The following is an 18,973-nucleotide window of genomic DNA, read 5'->3' as shown; positions in this document are numbered from 1 at the left end:
TTTGCTTGCTGAACAAGGGACCAGAAAAAAAAAGAGCCTTTCCTACTTCAGCATTCACTACGGCAGGTCCCAGAGAGAGAGGGGTCACAAGGTTGACGCCAAATCGCTGCCACACCCTTTTATACTTCTGTACTGGATGGCCTGGCCCTCCATCGAGTAAACTCTATTTCGCGAAGGCAGAGTGTAAAGTGGCCGCGCTGGACTTATCAGCTGACAAAGACTATGGACGGGGTGGCTGTCTTCCGAAGCGACAACACCAAAAAAATGTTGCGTGGGTTTGCGTGCTGTGTACAATTGAGTTGGATTAGGTTGGAGTGATCAAGGAGCTGAATGTTCGTCGATACTTAAAATTTTCTTTAATTCTTTTTTGTGCAGCATTGCTTCCTTTTCATCCTGAACCCTTGCGCGGTCTCGAACCATGTAGCGGGTGCTGGGAGGTGTAATTACCACAGCCACAACAACGTTGGTGGGTTCTTTTTTCGTCTCAGTCAAGGGTGTTTAGGAAAGGATGTTGGTTCTTTTGTTCTTCCACCAGTCTGTCGGCTAAGAATTGCTCTGAAAATGGAAATGGCATTGCTTTTTTTCGGAAATTTCCCACAGACACGGGTTTCCCATCGCGAGAGAGATTGCAGCTGGAGCCGAGCAGGTTAAGGGCCGCTAGAAGCTCTGTTGCCTTGTTAGCTTACGTCTTTGTTCTCTTTGCATGCATCATTCCATTTTGACAAGCCCGCCCAACAGTTGCCCGGTCATCCTTCGTAAGACGTCCGACCCTGCCGGTGCACGTCTGACCGCCCGCCCGTGGTCATCAACGCTTGGGCAAAAAAAAAAAAAAAAAAAACTCGAACTGGGGTGTTTTTTTATTGCCCGTAATTTAAACCAACCAGCTCCCCTTGTTGGCTTGGCTTGGCTGTAGCTTGCGAGGCTGAGACGGCCAGGCTCGCCAGACAACCAAGCCAGGCTGCCAGGCCTACCAAATTATGGACGAATTTCCCGACGGTCTGTTTTGAAAGGTCAAAAATAAAACAAGACAAAGAAAAAGAGGAGGGTCGAGACAAGTTAACGACGGTGTTTACCGGTTGACGTTTAGGTCCAGTCCGGTCTCGACCCGGTCGGTTTTTTTTTTCCTCTCATTTAATTTGCCTCGCTCGTTTTTCTCTGCCATTAATTGCGACTATCCCGTACAAGGAAAACATAGAGAAAATGATAATGGACCCTGAATCAGGCGTAAATCCCGATTCCGTCTTAGTTCATAAGTCGGATGACGCAAGAAAAAGTAACGAGAATTTAGGACCTCCGAAGCCTTTGGAAATGGCTTAATGGGATCAGGTACAAACAATGTAGGCATCAGATGTGATGTTCGTCTGGTTTATTCGAGGCGAGACTAGTGCAGCAAGTAGCTCTACTGAGGCTGTACCAGTCCTGCAGACTAGACTTGAATATTGGGGGTGCGAATCACTGAAGCACATCTCGAACCTGAGCTTCGGAATCATCTCAAAGTTTGAAGCTCTCCTGGGTAACATTGAAGCAAAAATTTTCTCTCTCATGTCTCCAAGGTACACGTAAACAAGCACATACACTGCAGGCCTGCCATTTTGACAAGCTACGCACAAACCTTAACGAGAAAATCAAGGCTCGCATGGATGGGTTGCTCCCTTTGCTGTAACAAAAAAGCAAAGAACGCACATCCCGGAATCAAACTTTTTTTTTGGTAAACACTGTAACACCAGAATTTGTATCCTGTCGCGTTAAATACGGGGGCGCCGTGGAATCTGGCATAGTTCTAGCGTTGCTCTGCGCTCGAGCGTTTGGAAACCAAGGAAGGAAGGGAAACAGAAACACCTTTTTCTTTGCAGGGATCCTTTTGTTCTTTGTGTGTCAATGACAAGCAAACCACGTCCAAAAATGTTTTCCAGAGTCTGTGCACACGATAATATTTTTTTCTTTCTCTTGCTCATGATGTACCCTACAATAATAGCCTTGGTCGTAAGCGAGCGAGAGGCAAAAAGATCTCCAAAGCCCCTGACAATCATGTCCCCCACGTTACGTGATATCCAATCGCTAATCGTTTTCCTTGGGAAAATTAAACTCCAACCAACATTGTCCGACGTCACATTAAGAGACAAGCAACAAGGCAACAGAGAGGCAAAAAAGCAAAGATTTCACCAGTGATTAAGACGCAGCCTTGGACAAAAGGTGAATCAATCGTTGGCAAGGCGAAAACCCAAGGTTGGCGCGGTATTTCCGTCCCCCCGTCTCCGCTTTCCAAGCATGGAAATTACAAGAGCGGGCCTTCTAGAACACAGAGAGAAGCAATGGGCTACAGAAGAAAATGGTGAAATTAAACGTGGGACTTATGACCCTCGCTTGATGTCATCAAACTTATTGGGGAGCCGGGTCCTTTTGTTGGTTGGCGGTGAGGCTCACGAGACACAAAAAATCAGTTCAAGCAGCAGCAAGAAGAAAAAATACCAAGGGCCCCAAGCAACTTTCCATCTTGGTGGAGCCGCACGATGGATCATCAATTCCGAAGGTACAACCTTCCATGAGGCTTCCATATGACTGTGGAGAGGCTTCTAGCGTTGTTCCAAGGAAATGGGCATTATGGATTTCCTCTCCTTTCTTATTCATTTTCCCATTATTACCAAGCACGAGCCCCTCCTAGCCTGGCGTGGGAAATTTGATGATTTGACATATCGGGAACGGACTTCAAGCAGAGACCCTTGTGATTGTTGATCGCGTGTGCGTGAAAATTTGTTGTACAGTAATGAAAGGGTGGCCCGTGAGATGTGCGGTGTGTTGTATGCTGTGCTCTACCGTACTGTACTGTATTATAACTGTATGTTGGTGCATAGCAAAGTGCAATTCCAAACAACGGTTGATCAAGGTAATGGAAGGTATGTACACAATACACCGATATTGGAGAATTTAGCCGCATGCATCAAAGAAAGACAGTTCAGCGAATTCCGACGGGCATACACACACACACACACACACTTTTTTCCCCTTCCAATTGAGTTCAGCTCTTGTTGTCCCCTTTGTTTTATATTTGCTCTTGTCAGCCTTGCGAGGAAATAGGCCACGCTGCAGCATTTTAGCTGTTTTGCCGTAATAGAGTAAAAGATGATAAAAAAACTTTCTTTCATTTCAATACCAATTCGAGACGACGCGGACTCAATCCAGGCACACTGGGATAAAGCTTCTCGAGTCGTATCGTACCCCCAAGTCATTAATAGCAGTAAGGCGTTCGGACCAACTCGCCGCCGCCTCTCTCAGCGTTGGTTCGCGCCGAGAGCCGTATGTCATTAAAAGAGGTGATGCTCGGGCGAGGGCTAATTAGCCTTTGGTCGGAGATAAGAAAATTTGGTCTCGCCCTTTTTGGTCTGATGATATTGTAACTTATTGCCGTGTAGAGTTCAAGCAACAACAAAAAAGGGGTGGAGGTTGTTTCGGGGAAACGACGCCGTTGCGCCGCGGACACATCTTTCCCCCCAAAAAGTAACAGAGGCTCAGCTGCAGAGAGTTCGCAGCAGATTCATCCCGACAGGGAAGACATAATGTGTATTTTCAGAACTCGGATCGCGATTAGAGAACGGTTCACCTTTCCCTAGTCATGAGAGTACGATACGAAATACGGCGATTGGGGGATAGTACCATTCTGAATTACCTCTTCTCCTGTCTCTAGTTACAGACAGGGTATAGTACCATGGTGCCAATCGTAGCATTCATTGATTTCCCGGCCCATGCCGGCTTGCCAGCTACAATTTTACAGTATGATGCGTCTGGTGCACGCAAGTGCCGTGTCTTCGACCATGTCAGGCGCTGTCGCAGAATGCCACGAGACCGCTCTTTACGGGGTAAAAGACGGTGCTGGCGGTGATGGGTTGAGCAAAGCACCTCATATGCACGCACACATGCGCACAAGCAATTATTACGGTGTAGGTAAATGAAACCAGGCAGGAAAGAGCGCATAGGCCAGGTGATGGTACGCGCTAGAAGACCGCTAGAAGCATCTGCCTCCGGTGTTTCGAGAATGCATTAGCAATCTTGCGACAATCTTTGCTCTTTATTGTCACCGTGGGCAGTGGGCAGCGTGTTTGATTGCGTTAATATGGGAGAATGAGCATTAGTGCGCATTCGTGTTGGCTGGTGCATTCTCAGCTGCTCCAAAAATGGCAAGTGAACAAACCACCAACCAAATGAATGACTGACCGTTCAAACATAGTACCATAACCTACAGTAATTACATTACATTACAGTACATTTTACTACTTACATTACCAAGCTACGTGGCACAATTCCGCTGTGGGAATCTTTTCATGAGACCAACCTCCTGTGCGCCTTGTGTTCTGTCCCCCTTCCAAGCAAAACAAGAGCTACAGCTGGGTTCCTGGTGATCACGACACAGGGGTGCCCCCCCTTGTAAGGTCTTGTTTCATTTTCTCCTGATTGCGAACGAGGGAGGTGGGCAAAGAAAGGTACAGGCAGGGGCTGCGTCAGCGTACAGGTACAACTGCAGCTTGTACTTGTGGAGGGGGAAAGCCCAGCTGGTGCGAGAACAGGGTGTGGGCCTTGGAAAATACGGGTCCACGGGCGGTGCGGTGCGGTGAAGGTTAGGTACAGTAGGGACAGACAGGCAGTACCAAGAAGGCGTGCGCACATAAATTACTACCGTAGCAGAGAGAGAAAAAAAAAAAGGTTGGGATTGAGAATCACCTGAAAACGAAATGCCACCAGGCAACACGCACTACCCGAACTATCCGCACCCCCTCTTTCCACCCCGTTTTAACTTGAAAAAGAATTTTACTAATTTTTTTCCGCCCGAGGAGGTAGGACTAAGGAGTCATAGATGCGGTGTGTAGTGGAAAGAAAAAACGACCAAGGGGAAAAAAGGCTGACAGGCTCCAACCTTGCCAAGTTCACCCGGCCTGTCATCCATGCTCATCACACAGCAAAACACCACACCCCTCCCCATTTCCCCTTTTGCCTTTTTCCAGGCACCCACACTTGCACACCCCCCCAAAACCCAAAAACGCACACACCTCTTGCGCACCACCACCGCTCATCATTGCGTCGTTTATACGCCCATCATGCTCGCCAGGGGGACAGGGGGGTGGGCCACCCAAGGCGTGTTGCTTTTCTCAGCAAAAAAAGGTACCCAGAAGCCAAAATTTCCCCCATTATGATGCGATCTACGACTGCCGTGTTGATAAAAGACCAGCTTCGCCCTTTCCTGTCTCCCCATGCCTCCTCTCCCAGTTCGGTCGACCCATCATCATCAGATAACTTCTCGGCAAAATACACTTATACAAATACAACTCTAAAAGACTCACTTCTCAACCTTCTCGCTGCTTATATATCTGCTCCATAGCATCCTGCCTTCTTCAACTATCGAGATCTCTGCATCCAAGCAATCTTCCACGACGATCGACTACCATACCAGACCAACCACTATAGGACTATCAATCTCTTGCTTACTCACGCAAGAGATCCGACGACGACTATACAACTTGAAATTCTCTTCAAGTTATAAACAACGCACACTCAGTCAACATGCCCGCCCAACGACCTTCGCAGCTGCCGCCCTGCCCCGGCCCGCCCCCGAACAGGCCTCTGCCCGCTCTGCCCACCCGGGGTTAAGAGATGTAATGCTTCACATACAACAACAAACAGCATACCATCTACTGCAACCATAGCTTCTTGGGGCTCGAGAACAGTGTGCTAGTCACACCTCGCTCCTACAAGCAACAACCTCCCTATTGTCATCCAGCAACAACAAGCAACGGTTTCTATCGACAAAGTACTTGCGCTTCTCGCCTGCCTGCAGCCCTGCATGTTCGATAGCAATAAACATGCCAGTATGACGACTTGGTCACCGGTGTACCGACGCGGGTAAAGGACAATCAACACTCAAGTGTGTGTCCACCTGCCTTGATTCTCATGCAGCAACAAACCGGCCCGGCGCCCACCTTTCGGCAAAACGCGCCCGCAAAATAACCACATGCACGAAATCTACCAAGAAAACGGGGGGCCTGGTCCGCCATTACACACCATCAATGCTACTCGCCCTGTCCGCGATTTTCTCCGCAGCCCCGGCCAAAGGTCTCATGAGCAGCACTTCTAGGTGCTTGCCAGCAAAGCGGCCTACTTTTCCGACCTGCAGCACTGCGACCGTCCTTTTTCAAGCTTCCAACGGACGCAGATGCGTGCCATCTTTTCATTTCTACTTGCGCTCTTTTTGCAAACAACCCACCCTCGCAAAAAACCCAAAAATAACCCCTCATCTCTTCGGAGCCCCGACAGCTTATTGTTGGACGCTTCGAAGCTGTCCGTCTCATCCAACCCCAGGCGGACATAGATGATCAGACAACTTTTTCTTTCCAGCATATTACTCCACCGCAGTGCATTGGACACTACGTGTACAAAAAACTATTATGGGACTTCTCTTTTAATACCTTCGCTTTTTCTTTTCGCAATCACTTACTTGCGAACATATATAACTGTAATACATAGATATTGGGATGGCTTTCTACGTTTGGGGGGCAACTCTTACTATATGGGCTTGTCTTGGGAACACAGGATAAGACAGAAGGGGCTCGGATGGCGTTTAAAGAGTTTTGGTTTTTTATCTGGGCACATTACAGTTGCCAAATTATACCCCCTTTTACTACATTCCTGCTTAGCCGGGCTGAGAGAAGAGGAAGACGTTTTGAATGAGAATTTTACTTGAATTACGAACACACTTTTTAAAGTCTACAATCTCTGCTATTCCACATGTGATGAGTGAAATCGGCAACAAAAAAAGAGGCAGTCCTATCTCGAAACCAAGGTTGCGAAGAAGACAAGTCATAGAAAATTTGCGCCGTCGCATATCCAGCATTCGGCGAGCCTCTCTCTGACAGCTCAACAGCTCACCGGCCGTGGAATGGCCTCACTTCGGACAAACGTGTTACGCATCCACGCGAAACTCGACATTGCGGTCCCCGCAATTGACACGTTTTTTTCCCCCTCAAAAGAAAAGAGAAGAGCCAACACCACACCCCCTCTCTCTCCATTTCTCCTTATCACAGCCCGCACAATCCGGCCGCAGCTGGGCATCTAGGCAGACTTGGGCAGGCTAGGTTTAGGTCGGCTCTTTTTTCTGTTTTTTTTTTTTTTTTTTCTTCTCTTCTTTTGTTTCCTTCGTATAGAATTTTGGCGTTTTGGAAGCGAACCACCTGAAGCACGTTTCAATCACACAAGCAGCATCGTTTGTGGCCTTTCCATTGGGCGACAACAGGAAACAAAAATATGACGAAAAAAACCGGATTCGTCAATACGTACGTACGTAGCTAGAGAGGCCCGGACCTCGGGACAATTAACACTTGCTTAAGAGCCCCTCTAACGTACATGCTACCGAAATATCTGCCCATTTTACTGCCACCAGGCACTCGGGCCGGGTGTCCTTGGTTCTTAGGCATCTTAGCGCAACGAGGTTACAGATCTGGGAATCGGAGCCTGATCGCCGTTTTTTCTTTGCGCGAAGTTTTTTTTTTTTTTTTCTCAATTTTGTTATAGTAGTTTTACATGATAATTTTTTTTAATACCATCACTGCTTATGCGCTGGTATAATCGCTTAATCTTGTTGTCTCGTTGGTTGATTTCTTCGCGCTTGTTGTTTGATGCCCCCGGGAAAAGAGGAGGTTCGTTCAAGGGTACTCCACTCTTCACACTTGAGTGTGGACAACGACAAGGCCGCATTGGAAACAAAATCATTCCACTCTGTAAAAAAATATGCCTTACCGACAATACAAGAAGGGGGTCTTGCAGGAGAGCATTTGCAACCGAGTTACTTGTCCAGTATGAGATGCGTCCACGTGTGATGTACCACTTTTTTAATCTCTCTCTCTCTATCTGTATTTTTGCCAAGAAACCCCATTCGAGTCGCGACAGTACTTCGTAATCATCTCTTTACCGCCAAGACATTTTAACATATAGAGTAGCAGTTGACTATGTCGTGGTGGATTACCTGGTGTCAATTTGATGCCAAGACGTTACAAATGCGAGTAAAAAAAAATTGACCGAAACGTACGTAGTATTTTGTAATTGAAAACCTTTCTTTTTCGAAATTTCCCAGATTTTGAATCGTGAAGAGGCAGCATCCCAGTTTGGTGTTTTTGTTTCTGTGGGCTCTGACGAAAATACTACAAGTTCGTGACGAACAGGTTCGGAGCAGCAAGTGGAGATGTTTGAAATGGGGAGAGGATCAGGAGGGAAGAAAAAAAAAAACAAAATAGTAGCTACAGCTTGGGCAGGTACCTTAGTACCTAAGCTGAGGATTCGACCAAGACTTGACAATCGAGTAACCCATGCTCTCCACAACCTTCCATAACCAAAAAGAAATCGCGCGATCGAGATAAAGATCAAGACGAGCATGAGCTGAAGGAACATGTCACGAGGCGTTCCAAAAACCTGCATGCAAGTGTTTGCTTTTCTTGGACCCGACCGTACCATATCCAATCACGCGATGCACGATCGGAGAGCCTCCTCCGAAGAACAATAGATAGTTACTGCGAGACTTTGCTTTTGTTCCCTTTGTTTCTTTTTGTCCTCCCCCACGCTTTCATTACCTACATGCAGCCGCACGTCAAAAAGGGAAAAGGGAAGAAAAAAAAGGAAACGCCCCGCTTCCAAATTGCAGTACTCCCCTTCACCCCTTACTTTTCTGACTTGTGATGGATGGCATTACATTCCAGAACAATCATATTTGTGGTTCTTCCTTGTCGCGGGGATCCATCAAGCTGAGGCATGACAGCTCTGGGTAGTATTTCGGTCTGTCGATCGTACAAATAAACAAAGCGGTGCTACGGGCTGACAAATTCCCGTTGATTTTGCGAAATAACTTTTTCTTTCCGTTTTTTCCATGACAATTATAATTACAAAGTACTAGGTCAGCATCAAGGGTCGAAGAAAAAACGTGTCAGGCTTGTGAGGCCAATTAAAGACTCCATTCCCCGCAGATTCAGAAATCGTGCCAATGTGTCATCGACTTTAATCGTACCGTAAAGAAATGAAAAAAGGTCAAGTCTTGCCACATGGCATGTTGGATGCGGTTGCCTATGTTTCAGATTCTCTTTTTGCGGTCTTAATTTTTTCCCCTAGGCGGTGAGCGGGTTTTCCTAGCTACCAGTAGGTAGTATTCACGCGGTCGCCGCACACGGCATGTATCGCCGCGCTGCTGCACCTGTGTGTGTGCTACTGTAGCATTCGACAGGGGATATGTTTCCCTTTGATCTCGGCTACTGCAGCTTTTTTTTTTTTTTTTTTTTTTTTTTGGACTATCCAATCAAGGGACGGGAAAACGATTTGGCGCGGATGCTGCCACATCGCCCAAGCCTAAGTACATGTTTGTCGGCAACTCAAGGTCAAATTTGGTGTTGCTACGGTTCAAGATTGCAGTTTGTTATACTTTGTCCTATTTAGGGGGTGATCTGACGACAGAAGAAAGAGGGGCCACGGAAAAAAAGTAAAATAGAATAGAACAAAACATGAGTACTACATAGTTTACTGTATTTGGTACTTTAAAAATAGAGAAGATCCCCGGTGGGGTCGACATGTGGCATATGCAAGATCTAACGAACGTTATAGACAAAGGGAAACAAATGGAATGCCAGGAAAAGCAACAGGTCTCGGCGGGCGAACCTTTACCACTGTGACGGGTGGTGAGCAACTTATTTTTTCTTCTCATTTTGACACTCCCCCTCAGTGGTTCGTTTTGACCTCAAGTTTCAATATTTTGAAACAGCCATCGGCAGCGCTTTCATCATCATTTTGGGTATTTGCAGTACGATGTGAAGTCCATGTGCTCGGCAGAATGGGATCGTCACTAGGGAGGGGCGTGCAAAGATGAATAATATAATAAACTTGCAGGAATTGCAGGCATTTTGCTCCCAGAGAACACACCGACACGCAAACAGGAAACATCAAACAGTAAAGTGTGTTCTTGGCGTTTTTCTGGAAATTATCTACCTCTCCTAAACCTGCCCTTCCTCGTCCCGTCCCCGATCCCGGGACCCTGGGGGCTGCCTAACCCCTTCAACTGACGGCCCTGTCGAAATTGTCTTCTCCCTAGCGAAGATCCAATGCGACGGGAAGGGCAAAAAGTAATTTGTATGGCAGGGAGAGCAAAGCAAGGTTACCAAATTGTAACCACCCATCGCATTTCGGACATTTGTCTGCGGGGTGGACGAGCCAATCGATCTCTGCCTCCTGTTTCGTCAAGTCTTGCCGGGAGAATAAGGCTGTCTTTGTCTTGTCTTGTCTCTGCTCAAAAGTCTATAAGGTCCCGCGTTCAAGGCTGACTAATTTCGCTGACCGAGATGCTACAGTGTTATCGGCTCTTTGGGTGATTATCTTCATGGCCAAGACACTGCATCGTATCATCAGTATGCAATATTAAGAGTCTAGATTCGCCAAGATACGGAGGCTCAAAAGTTTCTGTACATATACAGCAGTAATAGGCGGGTGGCAGCATGGCGCATGGTGTGGCCGCATAGAACTTTAATCGAAGATATCGTGACATCACAGGAGGACCGGCAGCAGCGTGCATCCTCAATCAGGGCCGATTCCGTAATCTCACGCCCCGATCGCATACTGTTGAAATGGTCCCCGAGTGTTCTTGGCATTTGTTTTCGGCCGCCGGGCTTTCCCCGGAAAATGCGGGGCAAAAGTACCGGGGCCCACTGGCACCACGTGTTTTCGTGTCTTCCCTTTTTTTTTTTTTTTTTTTTTTTTTTTTTTTGGTTGCATCTGAATCTGCACCTGGCTCTTGAGGCGCAGCAGTGGCTCTGATTCCGTTTGACTTTTTCCTTTCCTTAAGTGTGGCGTGACGATAGCATCAACGATTGATACTCTGCTTCATCTGATAACCTTACAGACTGAGCTTGATGTCGTTAATTTAACGCACACACTTACTGCCTCTAGTTCTAGACCTTACCGACATCGAGATCCTCAGGACTGTCAAATTTGGCTTGGTTGCCTTGTTCTACTTCTAGTTTCTTCTATGCACCTCCTTTAACTTTTAGAAGAAACGAAGTCAAGTTGTTGTTCTGCCTCGAAACATTCAACCGGCACCAGACCAAATTCGTCGCAGACGCCCTTTTACTCGCCAAGACGCCAACTAAGGTGGCAAAACTCCACTACTACGTACTGAGTAATCTCAAATCTTATTCATTCGAAGCTATCGCCAACATCACTGGTTAATGCCTCCAGCCTTGAAAGATCTTACTATAGTATATCACCCGGCATTTGCATCAGAGATATTAAGGTTTAGAAATACACCGAACTGCCCCCCCACAGCCTCTTTGTATCAGCCAAGGATATCACCTCTGAGTGCATATTCGCCATATCCAGACCTCCGGCAACGATCACCATAATTGCCATCGATCTAGAGATTCTTTGTTGTTGCCGTTGCAGTCGCCCTTACCCACCACCGGCAACCCTAATCTCGTCTTGATTGTTTCAGACGGTCAACACTGCCACTTGGAAACTGTCTGCCTCACGATTCCAGAACAACTGCATCTCATAGCTTTCTGGCGTTGGCCTCACCCCCTCGGGTCCGGTCCGATCGGTCTTCCTCAAGTCCTTCTTGGAGACAGTCAGCTATCCTTGCAGTTGCACATCCTCCCCTTCCCTTGCAGGTTTCAAGTCAGTAGATCATCAGCACAGGTATTCTGGCCAAAAAGAGAACGTGGGAACACATCAGACGATCGGCTCTTTTCCTCGACCGGTGCCGTCCTTGGTCCATCCCGGCCTCCGACTTAGACCAGGCCCGGGTGATCTGAAAGCTCAGGATCGGCGAGTTGCCAAACGGGCTCCCCCTGGCCTTGATCTCTTTGGGCGTGGGCAAACGCAGATCATCCAGAAAAGCACGTGGAAACAACAGACTGCCTTATCAACCCCGGCATCTCTTGCGTGGCTGTGTGAGGCTCCATCTCAGCCTCGTCTTTACGACTTGACCACAGTTCCGACGACCGGCCTACCAGCCTCGACGAACCATGGGTCTGTTGAGGCTATACGTCTGGGGCCCAGCCTTTGGGCTTCCGTCACTAGATGCCGAGTGCCTGGCTGCCATTGCATACTTTCAGCAGAACGTGAGACAAGGCGACTATGAGATTGTTGCCAGCAGTCCCTCGGCTGTGCCCACCAGTAAGTATCCGTACCCCTTCAACTGATGCTACGTTGACCGGCAATCACCGTCTCATTTTTCGACCACTAACAACATCTAGACCATCTCCCGGCTCTCCACGACACAATCACAAATGGATGGGCGGCAAGCTACCAGGGCATTCTGGACATGCTCACCAACCACCCCAGCAGTACCACCCAACACCCCTCTCCCGATCCTTCGGCCTCGGCCAGAATCGCACATTTGACCGCACAGGCATCTCCCCTCCTCGCCCTGTCACTCTACGTCTCATCAGCCAACTACGCCACCACGACCCGTCCCGCCCTGTCCTCCGTGCTCCCCTTCCCCCTCGGCTGGACCGAGGCCCCCGCCCGGCGCCGCCTCATGGCTCGGCGCGCCGACCACCTGGGCCTCTCGGACCTCGACACCGACGCGGACCCAGACGACCAGCAGAACCTCAACGTCGCCGACAGCACGCGCAAGTCCTTCATCCCAGCGCGCCTCCAACCCCGCCCCTCCAAGACGGTATCGTCCGCCCTGACCCCGGAAGCCAAGGCCCGATTCCGCCTCGACGCCGCCGCCGCCGACGTTCTCCACGTAGTGGCCGCCGCCCCGCCCACCGCATCCTCCTCGTCCCCGTCCGCCTACGACTGCCTCGCATTTGGCTACCTGGCCCTGATGACGGTCCCGGACCTCCCACGCCCTTTCCTCGAGGAGTTTATCAACGCCCGCCACCCAGCTCTGCGCGACTTTGTGACCGATGCCCGGATTGCATGGTTCTCATCGTCGTCGTCGTCGTCAACACCATCGCTCCCCTGGTCGTCGGACCCGACGCTGACCGCCGCGTCGCCGCTGTGCGTGGCCTCTCGCCTGGCCGCGGGCTGCGTCGCGGCGCTCCCCGGCGGCATGGGCACAGCGTGGTCGGCGTGGGCGCACGGCCGGCGGAGCGCGCGGCTGCAGGGCCGGACGACGGGCCGGGGCGGCAGCATGGAGCACGGCGAGGTCGCGTGGACGCTGGGCCTGGGCGTGCTGTCGGCGTCGGTCGTCGCGGCTGCCGTCATGCTGCTGCGGGACGTCTTGGCCACGCACAGGTTCGGCGCCCCGCTGCAGGTGTTTGATAGGGTGCGGAGGCTCGGGGGCCTGTGGGCTGTGGGTTCTGCGGGTGCGGTCTTGGGCGGCGCCGGTAGGCAATTGGGCGCTGGTCAGTTTGCGAGGTAGGAGAAGATCTTTTCAGGGTGACGGAGCGGAGTTTCATGTTGTAAAATCATATTTGGGGAAAACAACGCTCTAAACATGCATGCATGGCATAATGGAAAGGCTTGTAGCAAGAAAGCAAGGCATATTTGATGTTGGTCTTTCAGGTAGTTTAGTGTAATATTTGTACAATTCATCTTCTCTCAAAACATCAGGTGTCGAACCATACATCCGACTGCCTTTCCCGCCAGTATTTTTTTCTTTCTTTTTCTTTCTAGATCTGTCGAATTTCCTTACCAACCATTTCGGGCCTGTCTACCTCCCACTCGTCTCTCAGCAGCGCAAACGTCAAGTCGCTTACCAACAGGCTCTGCACCAAGCTCCAAACCAGCGTGATGGCGTAGAAGAAGTTTGCATTGCCACTACCGGCATAGATCCACAGGTGCCAAAAGGCAGGACCCAGGAAGACTGCATAGACGATGACGGCCGCGATGACGAAAGGGTAGCGCATCAGAGGAAAGATGTGGCGGAAGAGGGGCAGCAGGCCCAGGAACAAGGCCGTGTCGGCTATGGATGGGTAGGGCTTGAAGATGGCGAACAGGCCGAGGAGGATCGAGAGGGCGGCGAGGGGCTGGGTGCGGATGCGGATGGTGAGCCCGCCGACGTAGGAAGCTAGGTGCAGCCAAAAGACAGCGAGAAAGAAGGAGCGGAACGGGTCAAACATCTCGATGAAGAAGTACCACCACAACCCCGCGTTGGGCGTCAGGTCCGCGAGCGTCAGCTGGATGCCGTAGGTTGATGCCAAGAACTCCCAGGAGAAGGTGGTGATGACGAGTGAGAGGGCGACAAGGACAGTAAGGACCGCCACGACTACTCCTGTGCCCACGAGGGCGAAAGTGATCGGCGAGGTCGAAAGGTGGGCGCGCGCGGGGGCGGCCGGCTGGCGATCGTAGGCTAGGACGAGGAGCGGTGGGAGGAGGAGCAGCGGAGACATGGATAGGTACGAGGCGAATGCGATAGAGACCAAGGCGCCGAGGGTGCGACCCTGAATGGCCTTTGCAATGGCGTGGAGGATGGCGCACGAGGTGAAAACGGCGGTCGAGCGGCCGATGCATGTCGCTATTGTGAAGGGGCTGAAAAGGTATCTGAGGGATGGGTAGAGATAAGTTAGCATCTCTACGTGTTGTTGCCTTGTGTATATTGTCTGTTTTTGACATGGTCAAAATTAGAGACGGGTTGGCTCACATGGCAGCCACAATCGCTCCGCTCCATCTCCTCTGACGTCGAGGAGACTGGAACTTAGCAGAGGATCCGGCCTCGCCCGACTCAGCAATCTGAAGGAGAGCATCGGCGCAGAAGAGGTCGACGGCAATGTACAGCAGCGCTGTGAATATTGGGTATGTCGCCGCATCGGGCAGAAGCGAGAAGAGCGGAAGGAGGAGGGGCGCTTGGTGGTATACGCCGCCGTCATAGGGGGAGACGTTGTGGTTGTATAGGAAGAGACCTTCTTGCACTGTCGGCACGGGAAGCGAGGAGGAGAATGTGTCAGTACTTCAGAACGTGTGCAGCAGATGGTTCATGCATGTAGTTTTGGGAACGTGTAGACATGATACGTACACCTCTTGAAGCTCGTCACAGGCGTAGAGATCTCGACGCGGCCGGTCAGCAAGTCGGGCAGGCCTGGAAAAAGAGTGAAGAGGGCCAGGCGTAGCGCGGCGCCCGCAACGTAGATGCCCAACGGCCTGCCGCTCTGCCTTCTGGTCGTCCTGACGGTGCCTGCGTTCATTGCATCGTTTGATGTGCTTAAATTCCTCCTGGTATGTTGTACCTGGGAATTTGCGTGGTTGTTGCGAGTTTGACGACTGCAGCGTCGCATTCACGGATCCAGGGCCTGGCTTCAAGTGGCTTCAGTGCTATCCTCGGAGAGTGGGGACAACTAGCTGTTTGACAGACATAGTGGGGCTTTCCTGAGAAAAGGACTGTGATTAGACTGTATGCATACGGTGCGAAGTCAAAATTCACATCAATTGTTCCTTAGTATGGTATTTACTGATCAAGTTAGATCCAATCCCACCTTATCTAGCATCGATTCGCGGTAATGCATACACTAAGGTAGGTATGGTAGGTATTTAAGGTTGATAGGTGTTCTCAACAAGGAAACGATTCATGCCTTCGTCATTATTATTCAGTCTGCACCCTCCAATTCCATCTCTTCCTATTATGCACAGTATGCACCTTTGATACAAATATTCAAAGAGTAGATGGCCAAGTACATCGCCCTCTAACACTCTGCACATGAAAATTACATATCAGCTCTCATCTCAAAACCTTGATCGGCCCCATCTGTTAAGTCTCAGGTCAAAGCTGGAAATCATTGATGTGCTGATGCATGCATGTTTTTCTCGCTCTAAGCCATCGATCACCTACCAAAATGTAGTTGAGTACCTGGCACAACTCCTGTCCACTCGGACCAAGTTGATTTGAACTGAGTTTGGGGATGGATGGGGTTATTAAGGTAGTCGTGGTTTCACTGAGAAACCGAACTGGTCTTTCAAAAAATGCCACTGGAACCCAAGGATCCGGAGCAGCATGTTGCAATGGCCCGGCGCGTTGCGCATACCCCATTGAATAATGCTGGTGTGAATGGATCCTAGCAGCCAAGGACAAGATAGTTGACTAGGGAAACAAACTCACGAAGCCGAAGACCACACCACTAGGGAAGCCGTACGCAGAGGCCAAAACGCCCGCCGAGGAAGAAAAAAAAAAAAGAAGAAAAAAAGGCACGCAAGCCTTGCTACCCCACGACCTGATTCTTCATCTTGACAGGCTCGATGATGTCAAACGCGCCCACCTTGTGCAAGAACCCCGACCATGCCTTGATGACGCCGTCGACGTCACGATCAGTGGAGAAGTTGCCTCCGCCAACGACGCGGGTCTCGACGCCCTCGACGGCGCGCACGTTGTCAAAAAAGGGCCACAGCGAGTCGTCGGTCGCGCACAACGCCAGGACTGGGCAGCCGACTTGGCGAAAGAGCGTCTCCTGATCGAGCTCCCACACCGCGCCTGAAAACAGCGTACGCCCCTTCCAGGCCCGGATGTGATCGAGCGTCTCGCGATGGTGCAGCTCCAAGTCCTTGGCGGACGGGCTCGGCGGCAGCGGTGGGGGCCCCAGCACGCCCATTTCGCGGAGGTAGTCCCAGGTCTTGACGAGGTGCGAGCCGTCGGCCGCGGGCTCGTTGAACGGGTCGAGAAAGCGAGACTTCATGATCGAGCGCTGCGCCGCCGACATGATGCTCGGACCGAGCAGCGAGAGTGACTTGATCATGAGGCCGCTCGGCGGCGGTCGGTACACGACGGAAAGGTGCGCATCGGATAAGGGAGATTGCGCCGCGAGCTGGATGGCGAGGGCGGCGCCGGCGTGGTGGCCCAGGATGTGGATGGGGCGTGGGGTCATGGCCGAGAAGGAGACGCCGCTGAGGATGGCGCGCAGGGCGCTGGCGAGAACGTTGACGTACCATGCGGTGCCGTCGCGTGCGATGATGGAGTTGTCATCTTCGGATGGGTCGAACGAGGCACCGAACCCTGGCATGTCGGGGGCCAGGCTGGTGAAGCCCTCCGTGGCGTAGTGGATCATGAGCTCCTCGAATGCGGCCGACGAGGCGGCCACCTTGTGCAGGAATACCAGTACATCGTGACGCTCGGCCATGCCGTACGGCGGCCTGCCAGCTCGGTAATGAAGCTGCCCGGACGGCGTGTCTACGTATGCCTTGCGCACGTAGCCCTTGCTGGGGTTTGGGAAACCCGCGAGAAGACTCGTCGAAGCCATCATCTGTGTCGTCCCCGCCTCGGCTGTTGTGTGGAGACCATTACAGTTCATTTTGAATGACAGATGGAGTGCGAGGCGGGGAGGCGACTAGGTACTTTTGTCCTGGATAGAACGAACAGGTTAGGAGGGGGGCCTGAAGGTTCGTAGTCTCTGAACTTAATGTTTATGGTTGGAAGATGGGATGGGGGCAGCGATGGGATCTCTTTAGAGAAAGAACGGAGGAGGCGTTTGGAAATCACCTATGTCATACCGGGATACACGCGCTCTCCTTCTACCAGAAGAACCACACTGAAAACAAATTGTCCCGCTTAATTACCTACCATACTACAAATACAAAGAACATGGTCTTTATGAGCTGGTGTGTACTGGGCCCGTGATACAAACCAGCCAGTTTGTGGGCGAAGCCCATTGTATTTTGGCCAGTAAGAGATGGGACTGACGTCGCTCTACCACCGTGTTTATGTTCGATGACTTCTATTGTGTTCCAGGGGCGCCTGAGCCAGACATACCCCCTGTCGTCAGAAAACCACAAGCCTATCCAGTGACAGGTGCACGACATCAGTGGGGTTCCTGCAGGGTACAGCATAGTACGAAATGGTTGATTCGTGGTTTGCAAAACAGTAAAGCTTGGTGGGTGACGGATAATGTTCAAAGTACCACACCACGTTGGTACTCTGTCGGTACAGAAATCGGTAGAGTTGAATGGTAGTTAATATCTTCGGAGCAAGTGGTTCTAGAATTGGGTGGAATTTCACTTGGCAAAAAAGCTTGACGTACTGTCAGTGTAACTCCTAATGGACGTACATTGTCAGAGAAAAAAAAAAAAAAAAAAAAAAAAAAAAAAAAAAAAGAGGACCGAATTCAACGCCCCAGATTATTTCCGATACAACGGACTGGCCATGTTTTGCGTACCGTGGTGCTGGAAAAAATTGAGTACAGTATTATGGCGATGATGACAAACAAGCCCAACTTTCACTTGCTTCGATCGCAATGGCAAGCCGCATACTATGGGACGATTAGGTATAACGTGGCAAGGGTATAATTATCTTTATAACTGCGATCGATCTTGGAATTCAAAATGAAAGAGGCCTGATCGAATTTACCAAGTCAGGTAGGCTGTCAAACCATGTGACTAACATGGTCTACGTGGTACGTCGCTTGTGTGTGTAGTTGAACCTTACAACGTAGAGGACTGGGTACACCATACAAGACAAGAAAAAAAAAACGACCAAAAAACTATGCGAAACACTAGTCTAGTGGTAAAGCGATTTACCGCAAACCAGAATAATCAACGATCCAAGGTAAGGATCAAGAAAGAGTAGGTATACCCATACTCTTGTGTTATGCGGAAAAACACAGTGTGTCAAGCAGTTTTTATGTGCACTCCGGCTTCGGCGATAAACAAAGCATGCATCAGCTGGCGATCGCAAACGCGGACTGGTGAACATCGATTTCTCGAAAAAAGGGGATAATGCCGATAGCTGCGAGACCGGGACGGCCGGGGTTTCGGAAATTTCTGGGGTACTTTGCTTATCAGATCCTTTCGCCACTAACAAAATGACTGCTGTCATGGCTGCGTTTTTGTTAGCACACCCAAATGTCAGGGACCCATCAAAGCTGTCGCGGGGTTTGGCTGCGGACCAATCGGCGTTTGCCATGGGAATGACATAGTGCATTGTGCTTTGTTTGCCCCGTTTCGACTGTCGAAAAGTTCTTGGGCTTTTTCTCGTAGGTGCCTCCAGGACGACACTCTTTCCAATCCTTCAACATCTCAATCCAACAAATCACCA

The 18,973-nt window shown here is 50.3% G+C and overlaps 3 protein-coding genes across 3 annotated transcripts; 1 reads left to right on the top strand and 2 right to left on the bottom strand.

The window, feature by feature from the left end:
• Window positions 1–10,820: 10,820 nt before the first annotated feature.
• PgNI_04398 (uncharacterized protein) lies at window positions 10,821–13,381 on the top strand (the record flags this gene model as incomplete). Its single annotated transcript, XM_031124445.1, has 3 exons — window positions 10,821–11,181; window positions 11,257–12,183; window positions 12,264–13,381. The coding sequence occupies exons 2-3, from the start codon at window positions 12,033–12,035 to the stop codon at window positions 13,379–13,381; spliced, it is 1,269 nt and encodes a 422-aa protein (XP_030984340.1). The 5' UTR covers window positions 10,821–11,181; window positions 11,257–12,032.
• Window positions 13,128–15,204, bottom strand: PgNI_04397 (uncharacterized protein). Its single transcript, XM_031124444.1, has 3 exons — window positions 14,975–15,204; window positions 14,603–14,870; window positions 13,128–14,502 (listed from the first exon to the last, which is right to left on the bottom strand). Exons 1-3 carry the CDS (start codon window positions 15,141–15,143, stop codon window positions 13,632–13,634), a joined length of 1,308 nt encoding a protein of 435 aa, XP_030984331.1. The 5' UTR covers window positions 15,144–15,204; the 3' UTR covers window positions 13,128–13,631.
• Window positions 15,205–16,151: 947 nt separating this feature from the next.
• Window positions 16,152–17,234, bottom strand: PgNI_04396 (uncharacterized protein; the record flags this gene model as incomplete). Its single annotated transcript, XM_031124443.1, has 1 exon — window positions 16,152–17,234. The coding sequence occupies one exon, from the start codon at window positions 17,232–17,234 to the stop codon at window positions 16,152–16,154; it is 1,083 nt and encodes a 360-aa protein (XP_030984332.1).
• Window positions 17,235–18,973: the final 1,739 nt, after the last annotated feature.

The sequence above is a fragment of the Pyricularia grisea genome, assembly GCF_004355905.1.
Source record: "Pyricularia grisea strain NI907 chromosome Unknown Pyricularia_grisea_NI907_Scaffold_2, whole genome shotgun sequence".
NCBI lineage: Eukaryota > Fungi > Ascomycota > Sordariomycetes > Magnaporthales > Pyriculariaceae > Pyricularia > Pyricularia grisea.
Note: the sequence above shows the minus strand (reverse complement) of the source record. Positions and strands in the feature narration are given on the sequence as shown.

Bases quoted from the DNA above. Each gene is read 5' to 3' on its own strand.
- PgNI_04397 (XM_031124444.1), bottom strand. From the start codon at position 15,143: ATGAACGCAGGCACCGTCAGGACGACCAGAAGGCAGAGCGGCAGGCCG. The intron at 14,871-14,974 runs GTACGTATCATG...CCGTGCCGACAG, and splicing joins TGTGACGAGCTTCAAGAGGT to TGCAAGAAGGTCTCTTCCTA. The intron at 14,503-14,602 runs GTGAGCCAACCC...CCCATCCCTCAG, and splicing joins GGAGCGATTGTGGCTGCCAT to ATACCTTTTCAGCCCCTTCA.